This window comes from Podarcis gaigeae, assembly GCF_964106915.1.
Source record: "Podarcis gaigeae genome assembly, chromosome: 12".
Lineage (NCBI taxonomy): Eukaryota > Metazoa > Chordata > Lepidosauria > Squamata > Lacertidae > Podarcis > Podarcis gaigeae.
In genome coordinates, this window is record NC_139688.1 from 39,607,207 (window position 1) to 39,628,283 (window position 21,077).

General features: G+C 39.5%; 1 protein-coding gene across 50 annotated transcripts in view; it reads right to left on the reverse strand.

Annotated features, from left to right (window-relative positions):
* SATB1 (SATB homeobox 1) overlaps positions 1-21,077 on the reverse strand; it is a 121,688-nt gene that overhangs the window by 59,838 nt on the left and 40,773 nt on the right. For 43 of the 50 annotated variants that reach the window (XM_083705695.1, XM_083705707.1, XM_083705687.1 and 40 more), the window contains 2 exons: positions 4,218-4,329; positions 494-948 (listed from right to left, as the gene is read on the reverse strand). In XM_083705695.1, the coding sequence (XP_083561821.1) occupies positions 494-948; positions 4,218-4,329 (567 nt within the window). The remainder of the gene's footprint in view (positions 1-493; positions 949-4,217; positions 4,330-21,077) is intronic. The other 7 variants (XM_083705720.1, XM_083705711.1, XM_083705709.1 and 4 more) reach the window with 1 other exon arrangement.

The following is a 21,077-nucleotide window of genomic DNA, read 5'->3' on the forward strand; positions in this document are numbered from 1 at the left end:
AACGGGTACAACGACTAATGCCATAGTATGTGTCAGTGCCCATTAAACAAATGAATTGACTAGGCAATGCAAACATTATAGATGCGAAGCACTTTATGACTGAAGTGAGCTACTTCTGGCTGAATGTGCCTATTGGCCCACTGTTGTGTAATTTTAACTTATGTTCCAAAGTCTGGGAATAATAGAAACTATTTATACTAAAGGTGTGCTTTAAAGGCCTATAAGATGTTGCACTTTTTAACTGTTTACTTCTCCAAACCATGGTTACTAAGTAAAAAAAAGAAAGGGGGGCATGCAGGAGAACCAGCTAAGTGTGGTCATAATTTCCTAGTACATTTCCTAGAAGCTACCAATTTTGCATCTACCAATGTTTCATTGATCCATCACGGCAGGTCTAAGTTTGTGCAAATAATAGAATAATGAACAGGGGAGATGGCAAAAATAAAAATAAAAATTAATAATCTTGCTTTTTTTTTTTAAAGAAAAGTCTAACCTGAGTTCTGTTAAATGCCACACGTGCAAAAACTGCCTGCGAGATTCCTGCTCGTTTCAATTCATCACGCACCCACTGGTAGATTTCGGAAGACACCTCTGTGTTAGTTGAGACCTGCTGCTCCAACGGCTTGTTCATGGATCTGCTGACCGGAGGAGGATGGTTCAAGTACTGTTGGTTTAAGGACTGTTGGGCTAGAAGTCTGTTCACTGCATACTGCTGGTTTAACAGTTGGGCCATCACCAGTTGCTGATTTACCAACTGAGGACTAATGGGAGTAGATACAAGTCCAGGATGCAGGTTTGGAAGTGGGGTCCGAACAGGTGGTTGACTGCTATGAGAAAGCTGAACAGGGGATGGAGGCTGTTCAGCCGTGTTCCCTGGGACTGGTTGGTGTCCAAAGTTGACGTGGTTGGCACCTTGTTGGGATAGTTCAGAAAGGCTATCCATTTCAGCTACAGAAGGAGAGGGGAAAAAGAGAGATACTACTGAGATGGTATTTTTTTTTACAGGCACACACATATATATAGCAGCATGGTTGATAATCTTCACGAGAAGATTATTCTCTGTTTGATTACAGAGCATTGCCAATAAAACATTGCTAGCATTTTCCCAGCTGTATTTTTTTTATAGACAATGCATTATTTATTTAATAAAATTTATTATAAAGAAAAATCTCCAAGCGGATTATAAGAAAGCCAAAACAATAAAATGATCAGCAAAAACAGCTCTTTAAAATACTCAAATAATATTAATATCAGCAATAAGTGATAACAATATTAAAACACATGTAAACAAACATTCTACATATCTGCATAGGAAGGTCTGCTCTAAAGAAAACTGATTTTAGCAGATGCTGAAAAAAGCATCGTGAAGGCACCTGCTGGATGCCAATAGGGTCTTGGAAAACTTGAGAAAGCTCTTTACTCCCAAGAAGAGGGAAATTGGCATTACCAGTTCGGTAAAGCTTCAGCTTACAAAAACTGAGTCTCTCATATATATTTCAGTAAAAATTACCTTTGTATTCAGCCTCTTCCTTTTTACATCCACTATTTAAAGTCCCCCCCCCCAAAAAAAACCTGAGAGTATTTTAAAGATTTTTCTTCCAAGTTACATTATTGTTGTTATTATTGGACAAATATTAACTTGTGGGTGTATTCCAGCCAGTAGTTTTAGAATGGCTAGAATGGTTTGTTTATTATTATTATTATTATTATTATTATTATTATTATTATTATTATTAGCATTTGGAAAAGTGAATGCAAAGCTGTTATTAAAAGCATGAGCAGCAAATCCCTGGCTATGCAGAGGTGGAAAACTCGTTTCTTTTCTAATGGCACAGCTAATATGGGGAATGAAATTCTGCAACAGTCTCTCAAAAGTTATTGGATACTATAACCATACACATCTGGTTTTGAGAATACATAGCAGAAGCTTATGCAAAGCTCCATCATTTGAATGTTCATCGGAAAGCTTTTTAAAAACTTGAACAAAACTGAAAATAAATGCTGAATCCAGAGTATTTATTTCAGAAGGTACTGAAGTTACAAGTGATTTCTGTATATTAAACTGTGGTTCAGTTAACACAGGCTTCATTTGTACATTTGTGTACATATTTTAACAGCTCGTCACTTTTTAAATAGCCACTGTTTTCATTCCTGGGTACGGAAAAACTTGTGAAGAAATTCCTGTGAAAATCAGGCTGTAAACTGCCCACAACAGCCTTGCGGGCAGCCTTTTCTGCTGTTATGGGGTGCTGATTTGTGACATTCTGCTAGTGGTGGCTGACAGGTGATGCAGACTTGGTCATATACAGCAACCCGTTTTCACACACGTTTTTCCATAATCCCATACCTAGGGAGGAATAGCTGTAGAAATGACAGTGCCACTTACAGTTTAGTCCTAACTCAGAAGCAATTACCGCCTGGTAATTGTGTAATAGGATCGCAGCCTAAGAACTGTGACAAGGGCTCTTGATGTCACACAACCCAGTTTGCAGTCAAAAGTGTGAGCAGGCTCCAATGAAAAACAATGTGGCTAAAATGTGGCGCAAACTGATAGGAAGGCTCTCTGTGTTACTCTGTCTGTGACAGCTGTCTCACCACACACAAACCATCACAGGCGAACCATCGTTTAATATGGCAGTCATCAACAGTAAGCATGAATGAATTTCACCAGTAGTCTGACCCCTTTTTCCTTCTTAGAGCAGGTCAATGGCTGCTAGCATATTTATATAGCAATCTATTATAGTTTCACTATCTAAGCTTAACTTTTTTTAAAAAAAATGTAAAATAATTTAATAAAAGCATATTTTGGCAAACTGTTACGTCCTAATCGCTGTCTAACTAGGTCTTGCACAGATAAAGATGGGCCTTAATCCAATTAGTGTTTTGGTACAGATTGTGGTTTTATGTGATGTTCTGGTGAATTTTATGGTTTTAGTATGATTTTTCGATTTTAGAAAAGGCACACAAATGTTGAGATAAATGGCCAGGGGTGGCTTAACTACAGTAGTACCTCGGGTTACAGACGCTTCAGGTTACAGACTTTGCTAACCCAGAAATAGTACCTTGGGTTAAGAACTTTGCTTCAGGATGAGAACAGAAATTGTGCTCCAGTGGCGCAGCAGCAGCAGGAGGCCCTATTAGCTAAAGTGGTGCTTCAGTTTAAGAACAGTTTCAGGTTAAGAACGGACCTCCGGAACGAATTAAGTACTTAACCCAAGGTACCACTGTAATGTAAATTACCGTATTTTTCGCTCTATAAAATGCACCAGACCACAAGACGCACCTAGTTTTTGGAGGAGGAAAACAAGAAAAAATCTATTCTGAATCTCAGAAGCCAGAACAGCAAGAGGGATCGCTGTGCAGTGAAAGCAGCAATCCCTCTTGCTGTTCTGGCTTCTGGGATAGCCGCGCAGCCTGCATTCGCTCCATAAGACGCACACACATTTCCCCTTACTTTTCAGGAGGGAAAAAGTGAGTCTTATAGAGCAAAAAAATACGGTATATCACTGACTGCAATCCAATTTGGATCAGATTATATATAGACATCCATCACTGGACTCTTGATTTGACTTCATAGAAACATGAAGCTTCAAATAGGAACTGACTTCTGTTTTCACTCCAGGGTGTTTGGCACATTCAGAAGTTATTAGCCCCATGTTTCAGTAAACCCTGTGATATGGAGGAGAACATCTTAATGGAGATGCAGGGATAATCATGGTGCATACACACAGTCAAAAGAATCCTTTGGCTACAGGGTTCACTGAGAAACCATGAGCAAAAAAATATAGTGAATTTAGTTTTTCTTAAATCAAGAGATTATTTTCTTAAACCAGTATTTTAACATACGGTCATTATTATTATTTCTGCTATGATGGCCACATGACAGATTTAAAATCTGAAATGTTTTCAATATTCAAAATGTTACGATTCCCTTTTTTATTTCTAAAACTTTGAGAAAACTAACAGGTGTCAGTATGCCAATATTAATGAATACTAATTTTTAAAACTACACATTATTAACATTCAAGCATTTACACAGCTTTCTTCCTTTTCCTTGGCTACACTGTACAAAAAGTGTTCTGGGAGCAGGAAAACTTTCATCTCTTGTACTTATTAGCAAAAACAAGTCCAAGTTTCCAGAATTTGAATAAGCTTAAAAGTGCTTCAAATCATAAACAAGTAGTCACCATTACTTCAATTCTTATCTTTATGCTTACCCATCATATCTTTTGCCTTCTTGAAATGTTTATACCACCTCCCAAATTCCTGACATTTTGCTGCCGAGACGTTTGCATAGTAAGTGCTGTTCACAATGGAAGAAATCATACTCTGAAAAAGGAGGGCAAAAGCATCTGTATTATTGAGATGTTTAACAAAAGACATTATTTTAATTATCTGATGGATAATATGTTAATACTCAATACCATATTGAATTCTAATTCTTTAGATCCCTGCTATTTGTCCCAGTATCTTTGACAGAAATACCAGCATAGCATCGCTTGCAAAAATTATGTCATATTTTTATCTAGCCCATGACCCTCTGGGGGCTGTTTTTCCACACAAATATACATTAATGGAAGACAACACATATTCTCCCTTGTGTTAAAAATCATGTAAAGTTTTGTTTTGACACATCTTAAAGCTGCTATGTTAGGAGGCTTCCAGGGAAAGAAAATGCAACAAAATCTAAGCTTGCACGATCTTCTCACATGACTATGTAAACACAGGTACACCCAACCTGGAACAATTTATAATGAATGGTCAAAGATATCTGTTTATAAGTCTTATTGAAGGAAGCTACAAGATTCAATTTTTGCATCATATTCATCTGGTATTATTTAATTATGCACACCTAAAATTCTAATACTATTTCTATAAAGAATAATTTTCTAGAATAATTTTATCCCCTACTTCCCCCACTCATCAAGTGCTATTTTTAGTTTTCAGGCTCAATAAGAAATAATCCTTAACATACGCAAGGAAATATATCAATTTAATACATTAAGATGAATCTGAATGGATCCACCCCTCCACTCATAACAGAGATAGTAGCTGAGCTTGTTATACCAGGTACTATAGTGAAGTTGCATTCCCCCCCCCCCCCAATTTGCAACTCCATCCCTCACCTTCAGAGGACAACACAATTTACCTGTTGGGTGTGGTACAGTACATTAGACCTTCCCATCTTTACAGATGGGTGACAAGCCATCTAAGTTTCTTTAATCATAACTCTTACAATGAACCAGAGGGGCTTGATCAGATAATTACCTTGTTTGTAACACTACTTGTCCTTTATGAATCTATAAAGGTGGGTAGCAGAGGATCAAAAAAGTACAAGGACTATGTATGGTAAAGCAATGGCATGAGGCAGTCCAAAATCGAAGTGCCAAGATAAAGACATCATGAGAATTAGCACCTGTGGGACTTTTCAAGTCTATAAAATGACAGGCGGCTGTCAATCCTGTTGTCACGTGCTAGCTAAGTATCATATCAGAAAGACAGCTAAAAGATTACTGTTGTCAACTCTCTGCAAGGCAATCTTGTGTTCATTCAATTTCACATGAAAGGGACTTTTTCATATATATATATTATCTTTCAAATATACAACTCCCAAGTGCATATAACACTGCAATACATTTAAAGGTTCGCACCGATATTTCTCTGTAGCTGGCTTTTACCATTTTTCTTTCCGCTTCAAATACTTCTAAAGTTAACTTAAATATTGCTAGTTGGCAAAAAGATTTACAAAGACGTATTTTCAGTTATTTTCTCTGTGCTGCCTATGGCTGCAAAAAAAGAAATAACATAAAATATAGCAAGTTATAGTGTCACAGATAGTGACACTGGTAACAGCTTTTGCCCTTTCCTGGGAAAGGAAAAAAAATTGGAGAATTTAAACTGCCGACAGATCTCTGTGTCTCTGCACATCCACTGTGAAATTGCTTGAGTTCATATGTGTCTCTAAGATCAAAAAGTACCCAAATTTATACATGCACAGTACTTGTAGTTCTTTTTCTGAGAGTCTGATGAAGATTTGATCTGAAATGGTGCCACCTTTCCAAAAGACCTACTACACTGGGATGCTACCATCTGCCACAGACTGAGCTTTCTTTTACAGCCAAATACATTATTTATAATTATCTCTTCCATAACTATGTGGCAATAGGGATTGATTCCCACCCCCCACCCAAGTTCATTTTTGCTTCATCTAGACAGCTTTAAAATGTATCCTATATTCTGAATCCTAGCCTTGCATAATATGGGATAAGATGGCATCTCAGTAATTTCGTATACATTTTGTGATTTAAAGAGGCGGGGAAGACCTGAGGTCTCTCGTCTTTTTTTTTTGTATATATATTGTTTATTCATAAGACAAGAGAAGATTTATCCCTAGGTGTACTTTTATATCTGATCCAATCTTCATCAACCAGTACAGCATATTATAGATGGCCTTTCTTAACTATGACCTGTAGGTTCTCTCATCGTAAATGGCTTATGATTAAAAATGCATTGTTGTTCATTCTGGGAAGCAACGGAAAAAACAACGTTAATCAGGTCAGTTCAATCATCTAAACCAAAACTGTTCATGCTTTGCTGCCAAATCAACCAGCCACTACAAAATCTGTTATCTGTGATTGCTCAGCTTCAGGTCACAAAACCATTTATCCTCCACTGTCCCCAAATTCCATGCCACCCACCCCCCACTCGCCATTTTTAAGTATAATTTTTTACATATCTGTAAAGAAGACCAAGAACAGCTTCATCAAAGAAGATACAAATTTACAAAAAAGTGCTATCTGACCTAGGAGGCAACATAAGAAATAGATGTTCTAAGATGACTGCAAGAACAGAGATATTTAGTCTATTTTTGCATGTGAAAAGTATGCCCTTCCAAAAGCATCATAGCCAGAACTTTCATAGTCCTTTCTGATTGTTTAAACTGGAAATGAAAAAGAATCATTTATATAACTGGCTCATTGTTCTTGAAAGCTTTCAAGCTCTATCAGCAGAGGGGGCAAGGGCTACAACAACTTATTTACACAATTATCTAAATACGATTAAACAGCTGATGGACAAATATTAAACTGGAAAATGTATAGTCATTTCAGCTCAATGTAATCCTCTTTCTGTAAACACCCAAGATGATTTCCCCCCCAACTAGAACAGTCCTGACATCTCATAAGCCTAAGGGTGAATAACAAGAGATTGTTTTTGATAGTTATAAATATTCAAAAGACATGCAGACCATCTGCTTTCATATTACAGGTAAAGCAAGTCTGAAATGGTGACTGCTATACAAAAATGGTTCTTTTAACAAAGTCTTCCTCTCCTCAAAAACTATAAAGACAGATGTCAAAAGCTGTTTATACAGGGTAATCAGGAGTGTGCAAGATGCAATATTCCTTTTATGCACAGAGCTTGCTAGAGAGTTTCTCTTATTTCTTCCCATCCATGTGTTGCCAGCACATTTCTAGGAGTTAAAAAAAAAATCTTTTGGAAAATGGAGATCTCACAAATACCCGAAAAGATGGCTATTTGTATCACAAATGCTAATTAATATCAGCAAAGGGGTTCCCCCTAATTCTATTGGAAAGGAAGTGTGGATTTGAAATGCCACGCTGTAGGTGGAAGACAATGAAAGAATTAAACAAGGTTAATTGTATACTATCCTGTCACTCAGTATTTCCACATCACCACCTTGTACACGTCAACATCTGTTAAATTAGGATTTGCTATAAGCAACCCAAGTCTCCCCCCACCCCACTTCAAATAAGGTTTTATTTATGCTTTAACATTAATCACACTCTCCACGAGTAGGCTTATAACAACATAATGATTTTGTCAAGTGGCAAGTTAAAAGATACCTTATCTTCGAAGCAGAATATTAAGAGCACTGTCCATAAACCCTTACCGACAATTTTCAGAACTGAAAAATTATCTTGACAGTAACCTTTTAATGTATCACATTAATGACCCAGCAGTGTTAAGCACCTTGTTTTTATAATTCTCAATAAAAGGGTCATTTAATGAACAATCTGTCAAAGTACTGGTTCCTTTTCTTCTTTCTGTCTCTCTTCCCTTCACCCAGTACTATTTAAGGCTGTTCCCAATTCTGTAGACTCTCGTTTCTATTCATCAGGCACAGAAGAGAAGTGAGGAGTGGGTAGGGGAAGGCCATTTCAAACATTAGGGTTTTTTAAAGGGCTTCTGATAACCTAATTTTTCAGTTTCTGAAAACACATATGCCCACAGCCCCCCAACAAACATGTCATGCATATCCAATGTAAATGATACCAGAATCCATGACTATGGATTTCAGATTCACATTGCATGTACTTGAAGAAAAAACAAACCACAACCCTCCAGTCAATACTCCCATCCCACCCACAAGCCTTGCTTGTGTTGCCTTCATTCATTACATCCTTCTGTCTGAAATGGACAACCACCAGATTTTGTTCTCAGTGGACCAGGGTCTGCATAGCTATTTAGCAAAAAGAAAAGGAAAAACCTAGTCCTTACACTTCAGCTCTGCAAGTGAGTATTGAAACTGATGTCAATTTTAAGATGAAATGATTCCTAAACCATCCAAAAGAAATTGCTATATAATATTAGTATAACAAAAAACAACACCCCTCATTTCTTCATAAAGGTGAATAGACAGAAGAAGCTTGGTGGATCTGAACATGAAAGATATTCTAAACCTTCAGAAAAAGGCCAGCTCCTACCAGCTTTTCCCAGTCCCTCAAATATCAGGGCTTCTTCAGAAGAGCTCAACAGGCAGGAGGAGAAAGACTATTGGTACAGAGGGGAAAGGATTCCTTTCTAATTTGTACTCTATATTGCTTAATATAACTCGTGGACCTCAGGAACACCTTAAAAAGATATAGGACCTAGATATTGGCATATAATTTCTTCCCAAGGATTGGAGTAAGATTTGGGAATCATGACCCTTATAATGTTTTTTACAGTTTTCTTAGAGAAAACTCCTTAAAATTATTACACAGATGGTATCCCACTTCTCTGAAAATGTCAGAAATGTCTTCTTCTATTGTTACTAGAAGCTCCAGACACTTTTAAATAAGATTTGGCATTCCTTTATGACAGATATAGTGGAATCGTCATTTTCAAGACAACCCTCGTCACAAGCGTGGCAAATCTGTAACTGTAACTTGATGATCTGATAATGCTGGGTGTCTTTACTTGGACTTTGAGTTACTTTTACTCAAGTGCAACTACTCATTCTACAGTCAAGAGGTGAGCTGCAGCTTGTGAATCTTCAGAACTGTCCTGCAGTAGGCAATCCATTAAATACAAAGTTAGAAGTTATGGCTGCTAGCTCCTGTTTTTGACAAAGTGACAGAGTTATCAGATGCAACTGATAAAAGGTCAACTGGACACATTTGTCAGCTCACTGATGACCTTTGCTGAAGATGGATCAGTGAGTAGGAAGTACAGCATCCTATGCATAGGTAGATTTATAAAGTTTAATTATGAAATTGTTGCTACAATACACCAATATTTGGACTCAAGATTTTGGTGTTTTTTTCATGTTTAAATGGAAATGTCTTGTGATATTTCAAGACCTATTGATACACCTGAGACAGTTTCACCCTAGAAAATCCACAATGTCCAGGACACATCTGGAGCTATAATGATAAAAGGCAAGGCATTAAAGGCTACAATGCAAATGGAAGCAGAAGCCTATGAAGGTGGACAAACTGAAACACAGATAACCCCATATCAGATTTATTATTCCAAGTATCTATTACCATGCTAAAAGCTTTAGCCTGCAATGGACTTGGGTCCCATTCACGTAACTTTCCCTTTCATTGTGCAGCTTTAAACTGACAGTTTGAATTGACACACAGTGACCAACTGTGCAAATAAGTTTGTCAAGCCCCAGAATGCACAAGAGCTGTTCTATACAATACTGTGACAACACTCGTAGAACATTGATAGCCTACCAGTCTATGCAAAACAAATTAGGCCACATACATCCAGGAAAAAGAAAGGAAAAGGAAACTATCTGAGGTACTTTTTATTCGCATTGTTCTTCATTTGAAAGGAAAAGCTAAGGACCGTATCACTTCAGATTAGAGAAAACACATTTAAAATATTTCCCCATATTAGAAAAGAAAGCATGCTGCCCTTCTAAAAACTAGTCTGACAGAGGGGCCCTTCAAATGTCCTTTTTACAGTCTATACATGATAATTTGGGCTCATTATGGTGTCAGGGCAGTTATATGTGATTACATTTTCAATACTGTGCCTATAAAAGTCTTGGGGTGGACATACTGCTTCATTTCTAATGTCCAGAAGCTTCCTGCTGAAATACTGCAATTTTCACACATATTTTTTTTGGGGGGGGGGGAATCAGGCAAGTGGCTCATCCTGCTTGAATTGCACTATAGTGCCCTTCCAGACTGAAATGATTCCCTAACACTGGGCATCATTGTAGAGAAGCCTTTCTCAACCTGTGGGTCGCCAGATGTTGCTGAACTATAACTCCCATCACCCCTAGCTAGCAAGGCCAGCGCTCGGGGATGATGGGAGTTGTAGTCCAACAACATCTGGGGACCCACTAATGAAGTGGAATGGTGCATGGCTGGTCCAGTATAAATCCACCACTAATTTGTTATTATTGTGTCAATGACATGTTGCAGAATGACAGCCAGGAAGAAGAAGAAAGTCAGCCAGTCGGAGGCGCAGTGACATAGTTCTCTGGCTTATGTCCTTCATGTAGGGAATATTTTATAGGTGAAGATTATTGTGATGGCATTGCCTTTTACCTTATGTAGCCAAAATCTGGATTGGCTACTTGATTGATTGATTGATTGATTGATTGATTGATTGCATTTATATGCCATCCTTCACCCACAGATCTCAGGGTGTTTCACAACGTAAACATGATGGCCTTAACTATTGCTAGGAATAAGGTGAACAATTTGGGGCTGGGCGGTAGAGAAAGCTGTGAAAAGGCTTGCTCTGAACCAGCACCATTTTTGCATGTGTTCTGAATGTGTCAAGGGAATGCACTTCCAATAGGTCAACACTTACATGCTCTTTCATTTCTTTCCCTTCTCCCACCCCCCCCCCCCGAAAAAATTGTACTAGATGAAACACTGTTTGCAAAAGTAAAAATCTTCATGCAACTTCCCCCGCTTTTCAACACGTGAAAACCTATTCAAATAAGAATGCATAACATTTGACCAGATATGTGATTTTTATCAGGAGTGTACAAAAGGAATGGGATAAACAACAACCAGGAGGACTATCTTATATCTGCTTCTGTTTAATACCAACATGAAACCATTGGGAGTGGTCATTAGGAGTTTTAGGGTGAGGTACTATCAGTATGCCGATTATACTTAGTTCTATTTCTTAATGAGTTTTGAATCAGCAGAGGCTGTTCAGTTCCCGGGCCATTGCCAGGATAAAAATGATGAAATAGGTAAGGAAAAAAACCAGCTGAGCTTGAATCCTGTGCACATGACACTTTACACAGAACAGATGCAACAGCCCTCCTCCTATCCCAAGTGGCCTACAATCCAAAAGAGAGATAAAGAAGCGAAAGGGGAGTGGAGAGAAAGCAAGGGTCAAATGTGTGATTATTACAAGTATTTTGGCTTAATTACAATAAGGTATCAGGTCTAAGGGGGTGAGGCAGTGCGAAATTCAGAACGAACAGAAGAAAAAAAACAAGGATAGAGGCAATGAATAGAAATAAGATGATGTGAGAGATGGACTCACTCCAGTAAAATGTTGTGGGAAACAAATAGTACAACTAGATTAAAATCTGATAAACTCACCATCAGATTATTTGATCAAAGGACAGAATGAAACTGGCACGCCAGCAAAGACCTTAATATTCTCCCACCCTCATTATCTAGACTCTCACCTGATGCGTTTTCTCCCTACAACCACTTGCTTAAGTGACTCTTCCATTTCCCATTCTTCCTAGCTGCAATGGCATTCTCCAGACTGGGAACTTTGATGTTTTTCCTACATTCTGCCCCACCCTTAAACCCCACCTCCGAAGAATTTTCTAATGATTGTATGCCATACATTTCAGGAGCAAGTAAAGGTAAAGGGACCCCGACCGTTAAGTCCAGTCGCAAACAACTCTGGAGTTGTGGTGCTCATCTCGCTTTACTGGCCGAGGGAGTCGGCGTTTGTCCGCAGACAGCTTCCGGGTCATGTGGCCAGCAGGAGCAAGTACACAAAGCCAAAGCCAATTAGCGTAATAAAATTATGCTTTAAGTTAAGGCCATTGTCAATAATATTTCACTTTTTTGTTCTAATGTTTAGTTAGCAGTTGAATGCTATCTATATGAACTGTTTATGGTCATATATCAATGCTGCATATTCAAGTATAAATGTTATGAATGCTGTAACATCTACTATGCAAGTAACCATGGCACTTTGACAACATTAGGAGTTACATTAAATTTATACAATCCTTAATAGAATAATATAAAAAAGATCAACAAATAGCTTTTAAGTCTAGATTTAAAAGCCTCTGTAGTCCAAGCTTGTTTCATTTCAATAGCAATGATCTCAAAGGCTAGACAACAGAGCAACTAAAGGCTCTGATGTTTAAATTCTCTCTCCTATTATGTTATAGTATTGACACCAGTCTACAATAAAACTTTCCAACAGAATGGAAAGTCTATTCCAGAATGGAAAGTGACCTCTATTAGGTTAGGGTTTGTAACCTGAAACTTTTACTGTACAATTATGAAATACATAGGTACATTAAGAAGCATTAAAAAGCCTCAAATTCACTACAAATACTGTCAGTTGAGGAAAACTGTACAATACCTTACAGTACACACGATTAAAAACAACAACACCCTGACATGTTTTCTACCATATACAACTTCTGTAGCCCCTTCCCTTCAATTAATGATAACTGGTTGTTTTATGTTGCACTCCTTATCTATCCCACAATGATATTGCCTTTCTTTACAGTCCTGAAATGTTTATATTAATCTATTCAGCTCAAGATGTCTAGTTGCTGGCTTTACAAGAAAAAACCCCACATCCCACAAAATTCTTTCTTCTAGTACAGATAATGGGTAGGATCCAAAGTGTTTCCCTCCCTGAGGATTCAGGTGACAATAGGAGGAAGAGACAAATGGTTATTGGAGGTCTCCCACTCAAGCCCTGGACCAGGAGCTGAGCCTTTCTGATGAGAATCTCCCTCTGGAAGTCTCACAGACCCCCTCTTCCTTGGTTTAGTGGGAGGAGGTGAGGTTATCCAATGCCAGGGAGGCCCCTTCAGTGCCAGAGGGGAGAGCTCCATGGCACTGTCTGAGCTGTCAAGGGAGAATGAAAGTCATTTATTGTCTCCGAAGCAATGACAGCACCTCCACAGGCAGGGGCAGACCCAGTTTCCAAGAAGGAGGGCCTGGCTAGGTCTGCACATCTGTTTAAAGGGGCGGGGTAGATGCGGCCAATTGTTGGAACAGCTTCATGCTCATTCATGCACAGTCTCAGACTGCAGCTCCTGAGCCTGCAAACCTGACTTCTGGTCTTGTCCCTGAAATGCATTTAGGGAACCCTAAAGCTTGGTTTGATCTATGCTTCATCGCTGATGTCCAGGGGCATCTGAACTAATTTCTGCTCTTCTCTTGTTGCTGAGTTTATGCTGTCTGAATAAAACTTGGTTTCTTACTTCCAAGAAAGTACACCTGTTGTTGTTCTTGGGTGGCAGCCAGGACAGTTCCTTCTGTGAATGAAAGAGCTGCTTCTATTCATGGAAATGAATGAGATTTGTAGAGGCTGCCTATTGAAGGAAGCAGGGGCAGCAATTTTCACCCATTTTCTCTTCTACCTGCAGCTGCCTGTGCTGTTCTGGGGCTCACCCAAGCCACCAGAGAAGGCTTTCAGGGGGCACAGAGAGAAAAGGGATAGGCAAAAACTGCCTTCACCCCCTCCTGCAGTGTGAGCAGAACTCTGATGAACATAAGTCAATTTCCAACCCATACTGGTGAGACAAATCATTGTCTAGGAAACTGGGAGCCAAATGTAGGATTTTCACCTTCTTGTAACCATAGTAAGTATTAACCATATTATCATTCATACACAAGCAATGCTAAAGTATGATTAAAGGCAGGCAAGGAAAGAGAAGTGGGTTTCCTCTAAAGAAGGAAGTAGAAAGTAGGAAACCTTGGTTTGCAGAGAGTTAAAACATCATGCCTTCACTTCAGTGAGGCTATCTATCACCCACCTCTATGAAGACAGAAATGGTAGTTTCTATTATGAAAGCAATTTTTGCATCTAAGATGACTGAATAACAGGCCTTAATCATTCGGGATGATCAGAAATGTAAATAGTGGGAGGAGTGATTAACCTAAAGTAAGCAACATTTTTTTCATTGCAGTGGCTGATGTGACGAATGTTGTACTTCATAGAAAATGTATCACTGTTAGGTGTGATCAAATGAGTGTAGGTAGTTATGATTACTAGTACAGCTAAAATAGCTCTCCTCATACTGAGTTTGGTATTTTTTGCAATTTGGGAGTGGGGGGGAATCATTCGATACACACTTATCTGGGAGTAAGTCCCATTGAACTCAGTAGGGCTTCTGAGATGACGAAAATAGGATTACTCTATCAATGTTCTATCTATCTGCACTGGACCTGAAATAATTTTTTCATATCCATTACTTTGGGTGAGAGCTACTACATGTTTAATCCATTTCACAGGTCTATGGTTTACTCGGGCTAAAATTAGCTCTATTTGACGACACAGTAGCAACCCTTCAGGACAGCTGGGCCACAATGTTGTGAAAACACTGTCAAATATTATTTTAAAGTTCCCACATAAAATGAAAACAGAGGTTTACAAATTAAAAACAAATAGCAAATTAATGTACACAGCTTACAACACTAGTACATTTAACAGAAATTATTGTTGAAATAAGCTCTGTGCTTGTGTCTGCTGTATAGAACCTGAACCAAGACTCTCAAAGTTCTGCGCTCCCCCTGCAACTCTCTAAAACACAAACTAGCATGTGTCTGTTCTGTATGTGTCAGGTACTACTGCAACTCTTGCAAAAGCCACCTCACAGCTGGGCAGGTAAAACTGATTTTTTCATTATAGTGCAAGTGTGTGCAGACATATTACAGTGCTTCCACTAATTGCAATTGATTTTTTAACCCTCTAAGAATCTATATATAAAATAGTGAAATTGTCATCTATGTAGCACAGGTTTTTTGTTTTTTGTTTAAATCCAAAACAGAAAGTATCTTGTAACCTGTCTGTTGTTCATATAGAAGAATATGTTTTCTCCTTCCATGAAAACATAGCTCAGATATACTTCTCGGTTCTTTTTCCTGAACAGAACAAACAACGCAATAAGCAGAGTGAGCAAAATTATGCTTGGTGCAAACTAAAATCCATAGGGGCTAAAATACTTTGTAATTGGTATGGGCATTATATAGTGCTGTAGTACTCATATACAGGTACATGAGCACAGTCTTCGGGTCTTACTGCCACTGAGCTTCCAGATTTTTAGGAACCATTTTGCATTCAAGGTTGCTGAAAGGAAATTTGACCTGGAAAGTATCAAAGGGAATATTATTTTTAGGGGTATGTATTGGTTCTGCGTAATTTCCAGAATTAGGAGGTATAACTGGGGTTTTCCCAAATCAGAATGCACTGTTAAAATGGCACATCAAGCTGGATCAGAGCCTCCCTATCCTGACTCACTTTGCATAAAAACACTACATTTTTAATGCAGATTCTGTGTCTTTTTTAGAAAAACCAAACTAACTTTGGAGGTTGTGGAGAGGCGAGAGGAAGATCCTTAATTTTGACAGACAGCTCTAGGTTTTAATGAGAGAATTATTTTTCCAGGAAACTCCAATCAGAGTGATTTGGGAGAAGGATGCTGAAATAAATATTAAACACTGTGCTTGCTTTTTACTTGAATCTATGCTCCCCCCCCCCTCCACCACCTATGCACGTCAGTGGTGATACCTCTCTCCTATAGGAAACAGGTTCTATTGCAAAAAATCTATTGCTCTTTTTGGGTGCTGGGAAAAGTCTGTCACCCCATCAACAATTATTGTGGTAAAAGGGTTGACATTTTTCCCCACTTCAGACTTTCCTGGGGATCCTCTGCCATTGCATTTAGCTACCCCCAAATAGTAAAGTCTGGGGGTGGAGAATGACTTGTAGGACAATGGCTGCATCTATCATTCTGAAGTGTAGCAGGCTTCATCTCTTCAGAAATAGTGGCCATGCCTGCAACTTACATCCGTGTCTTGTAAAAAAATAAAATACCTTTTTTTCTTTTTAAAACAAACTTTTAAAAGTGCCCTGCATTAAAACGCCTTGATGTGTCTGCCTTTAAGGTTTAATCTAAACTAGAGGGGCTCTTTTGCATTCAAATTTCATCTACTTCTGTGAAAAAGAAAAAGAAAAGTTATAACCATTTTTAAATTCCCCATTAGAGTGAAATGGTTGGGAGGAAACAGAGCTTCATTTTTTAACAGATCTAATCTGATGAATTAGATCTGAATTGGAAAGGCACAGAGCAGTTCTGAAACAGATTGGGCTGCTTCCCAAAGCTACAGATGCAAGTTGAATCTTGTGACTGGTGCACACCTCTAATTATTTTACCCTTGTGAATATGGCATTATTAATGTTTCTTCACATAAAAATACTGAAAATGGCTTATCTAACAAGTCAAGAGAAAGTACCAGAACAGGAGAACAAGCTAAAATGGCAATATGGAGGAGAATGGAAGTGTCCCAAACATACACATCCATTCTTAAGAATTAGCAGCAGCATCAATAAAAAGCAGAAGAGCAAGACAGAATTTTAAGGCCACTAGATATTCTTCTACTATTCTGGCCATGTGCATAAATTTATTGCAATCCTAATATTAAAAAAAAAAAATGAATGAGGGGATAATTACGAAAGTTTTCTTTCAAGCGTGTCTGTACTTCCATGGTTGCTCAGGGGTAAAAAAGTGGAGAGGAGGTAAAAGAGGAGAGGGAGAATCAAAAGGTGGGATTGCAAAAGAGAGTAATTGGAAGGTCTTAATAAACCACACTTGTGTTGGTCTATTTTCTTACTATGTTCCAGTGGGATACCCCTTTAGTTTCTTGCCCCATTACTATCCTCCACTCAGAACTTTGTTTTACTCTTGCCTGACATTATTTTGACGAAACAGGCAAGAGAATTCAGATAATCTGATTGGTTATAGGATGTTGTTATTCTACAGATAGTGTGGAAATGGACATACCACCAACTTTATCTAAGCAATTACAAATGGGCAAGCACCATCCCCCACAAACGCGCTTCGTAATTAACTCATTTTGCATAAGCTTTCTCTGAGAACAAAATAAACAGATCTTGAGGTCTTTCTGAGAGTTCGCCAATAAATCCTGAAAACAAAAACAGAGAAAATTTTCCTCACCACCACTATTTCCATGAGCCCAATGTTCCCAAAACATACCCTGGCAAACTGCAGACAGAGGCAGGGAGCAATTCAGCAACAGTAAAGGAGTATTCTTTAAAGCCTAGAATATTCTATTGCTGTACGTAAAATGCTCCCCACGCCTCCCAGCTCCGTCCATTAAGCAGACAGGCACTGAGAACTTTGTTTCCCAGTCAGGAATGGATGCTGTAGCAGAGCCATGTAGAATTTTAAAGATGGCGCCTCTTCTTCCCCTGCTAAGTCCTCTCTCACTTCAGCCCTCTTTGCTTGTGGCACCTCTTTTTGGCAAATACAAGAGAGTTTTGAGAATACAGAGTCATAAAAAAGCCCCAATTTTTAGAACTGGAAGATTTGGGCTCAGCGCGTAGTAGTTTCTTGTTTCTGTTTCTCAATTTCAAATTTAGAGAATATCACTATAAGCAATATTCTACCGCCTTTTAAATGTGTCTGTGGGAATGGGGGGCATTGGTTTGTGTTTTGGTTTAATTGTTTACTTGTGTTTTATCTTTGTTTTTTATTCTGTGAACCTCCCTGGTATCTTTTGATGAGGGACAGTATATACATTAATCAATCAATCAACCAACCAACCAGGAAATGTGACTCAGAAAGAAACATCTCATCACACAAGCAGACATGCAAGCTAGGGTCCTTGATTTACATTGGCCCGTCAATTTATACTTTGCAGGTACCCCTCCCTTTTTTTAACATAGGAATTTTTAGAAAACGACAACCTTCTTGTAAAATCTTCTATTCAAGGATAAAGTTGCTTAGAATGATGGGGGGGGGAGGGAACCCTGAAACGTATAAACATCTGTAAAGGTGATATAAAAAGGCTGTGTTGTGCATAAAAATGCACTGTAATTTAATGATATCACAAGGCCATTCGAGAGCTTGAGGCAAGCGGTGTATATTGCTGCTCTTTGACACAATTTGATTTTGCTAATGAAATAAAAACGCCTCCTTTAAAAGCTTTAAGGGATGTGAAATACCAGGCCTTAGAAAACAGAATCGGCTACTACCTGTTCCAAACCCTCAAGCAAAAATTGCCTAATGGCCTGCTGATAGAGATGTCTATCTTGGGATATGGGGAGAGGTGGAGGCAAGGATTAGGGTTGTAGTACCTTGTCAATTTTTACAACAGTGGGGGAGAGAGGTTAGCTTTTAGAGCATTTTCCTATTAGATTTTTTTTAGGATTCACTTATGCCACAGTTCAAGCTGAAATCACAAATCTGTTTTTTAGCATTATTACAACTGCTGAGGTATATGGTGACTGATGCTGTTGAAGTGTTGTGAACACATGTAGGTGTGCACACACAGCAACATGCGAACTCTTCAAGTTGAACATTATTTTATATGGGGTGAAGTATAGCTGAAGGCCAATTATGTAATATGTAGAAGAAGACTGAGGCACTCAGTACCAATATACCATAACCAGGAATAAGTTTCGGTTTCATGTTTTGGGGGACCTTTGGACAAGATAGTCCTCTTCTTAAGTGGGCACACCTTTCCCCTTGCCTTCTTCCTCTGGAATCAATCCACATGGGGAGAGGAAGAACGTAAGGCAAGTGAAGGATGCTGCTCCACTTCTTCAGGCCTATTCAGGGCCGGCCCATGCATGAGGCAAGGTCAAGCGACCGCCTCAGGGAGTGGAATCTTCAGAGGCAGCAGAATGTATGCACTCTAAAGCATGTATTGCCAACTGCTCCTGCTGCAGTAGCAATGGTTGCGGCACACTCCTTGGAGGCCAGATCTGCTGCCCCTTCAGTGTCAGCACCCCTCCTATGCTGCGTCTATGTAGGAGACACTGCTGATCTCCTCCCACCTCCTAGCGGAGGCTGCCCTATTCTTGGGCTATGCACCCATCCAGTGCTATTCAGAGTGGGCTTCTTTCAGAGTGGGAGCCAGTGTGGTGTAGTGGTTAAGAGCGGTAGTCTCGTAATCTGGTGAACCGGGTTCGCGTCTCCGCTCCTCCACATGCAGCTGCTGGGTGACCTTGGGCTAGTCACACTTCTTTGAAGTCTCTTAGCCCCCCTCACCTCACAGAGTGTTTGTTGTGGGGGAGAAAGGGAAAGGAGAATGTTAGCCGCTTTGAGACTCCTTCGGGTAGTGATAAAGTGGGATATCAAATCCAAACTCTTTCTCTTTCCACCCCATGACAAGCCTTTGATTCCCACTTCAACCATCAGTTAAGATTGATTTCATTCCCACCCACCTCCATCCCCCATTCCCAATATAGAACTTCACTCACCCCCTTGTTTCTGCTGTAGATGTTTATCTCTCTCCCCTCCCCTGTTTCTGATATAGATCTGTGCTCACTCCTTCTTCCCTGGTGTGTGTGCCATTTTGTTGTTCACCTCAGGTGCCCAAATGTCTCGGGCCAGCCCTGTTCCTCTGCCACTACTTCCATGCTCAGCAAAGCAGCTGCAGTAAGGAGAAAGAGCCTATGACTTTCTCCAGGGAATTGACAGCAGGCCCCTTGCATGTTCTATGCATTGGCTGGTGCCCAGCACTACAGACCTGCTTTCCCCTCTCAATGCCTTCCCTGACACGCATACATTGGTCAGCTGCTGAACAGAGAGATTACGCTAAGTGGCTTCACTGGTGTATCCGCATTATGTCAATCTCCCCACCCTTCGCTTCTCCTTCACACCCTGCTCTGTCCCATCCTAAAGGTAAAGGTAAAGGACCCCTGACAGTTAAGTCAAGTCACGAACGACTCTGGGGTTGCAGCATTCATCTAGCTTTACTGGCCGAGGGAGCCAGTGTTTGTCTGCAGACAGTTTTTCCGGGTCATGTGGTCAGCATGACTAAGCTGCTTCTGGCGAAACCAGAGCAGCACATGGAAACACTGTTTATCTTCCCGCCAGAGCAGTACCTATTTATCTACTTGCACTCTGACGTGCTTTCAAACTGCTAGGTTGGCAGGAGCTGGGACCGAGCAATGGGAGCTCACCCCATCATGGGGATTCGAACCGCTGACCTTCTGATCGGCAAGCCCTAGGGCTCAATGGTTTAGACCACAGCACCACCCATGCCCCCTGTCCCATCCTGAGAGCTGCTTATGTTTAGTGGCAGATGCCCACCTTGCTTCTCAAGTATTTGTGTTGATATAAGCATAATGCTTTACAACACAAAGCATTTTACATAATTTAAGGCATTAGGAGGAATCCCTGGCACTGGTAAAGAGGAAGGAAGTGGTTATAATTCAAACTGCTTCTCACTGTCACCAAACTCAACACATCTCATTGGCGTCAAGGCAATTAACACTACCAAGACTTGTTCTTCCTACCTTGTGCAGACCTATGGAGCACAGTTTATACATTAACATGGCCCTACCTTGGAGAAGGAGAGTGTCAGCACCTTGTCCCCAACCCTTCTAAAGTTTGAATGCAAAATTAAGCATTCTTACAAAACTTTATATACAAATCCTGATTGTCTAGACCTTGATAATGAATTCTAATAATCCACCGAAAAGCATACATGCAGTCACTATGATGCACTTTGTAAGTTATCTTGTACTTCTTTATGCAAACAATATGTATGAGAACAACAGGGCAATATTACTCTTGATCAACCTGCTGTGGAGGTAAGAAGTTATTTTGCACAACTGCTGTATGCATA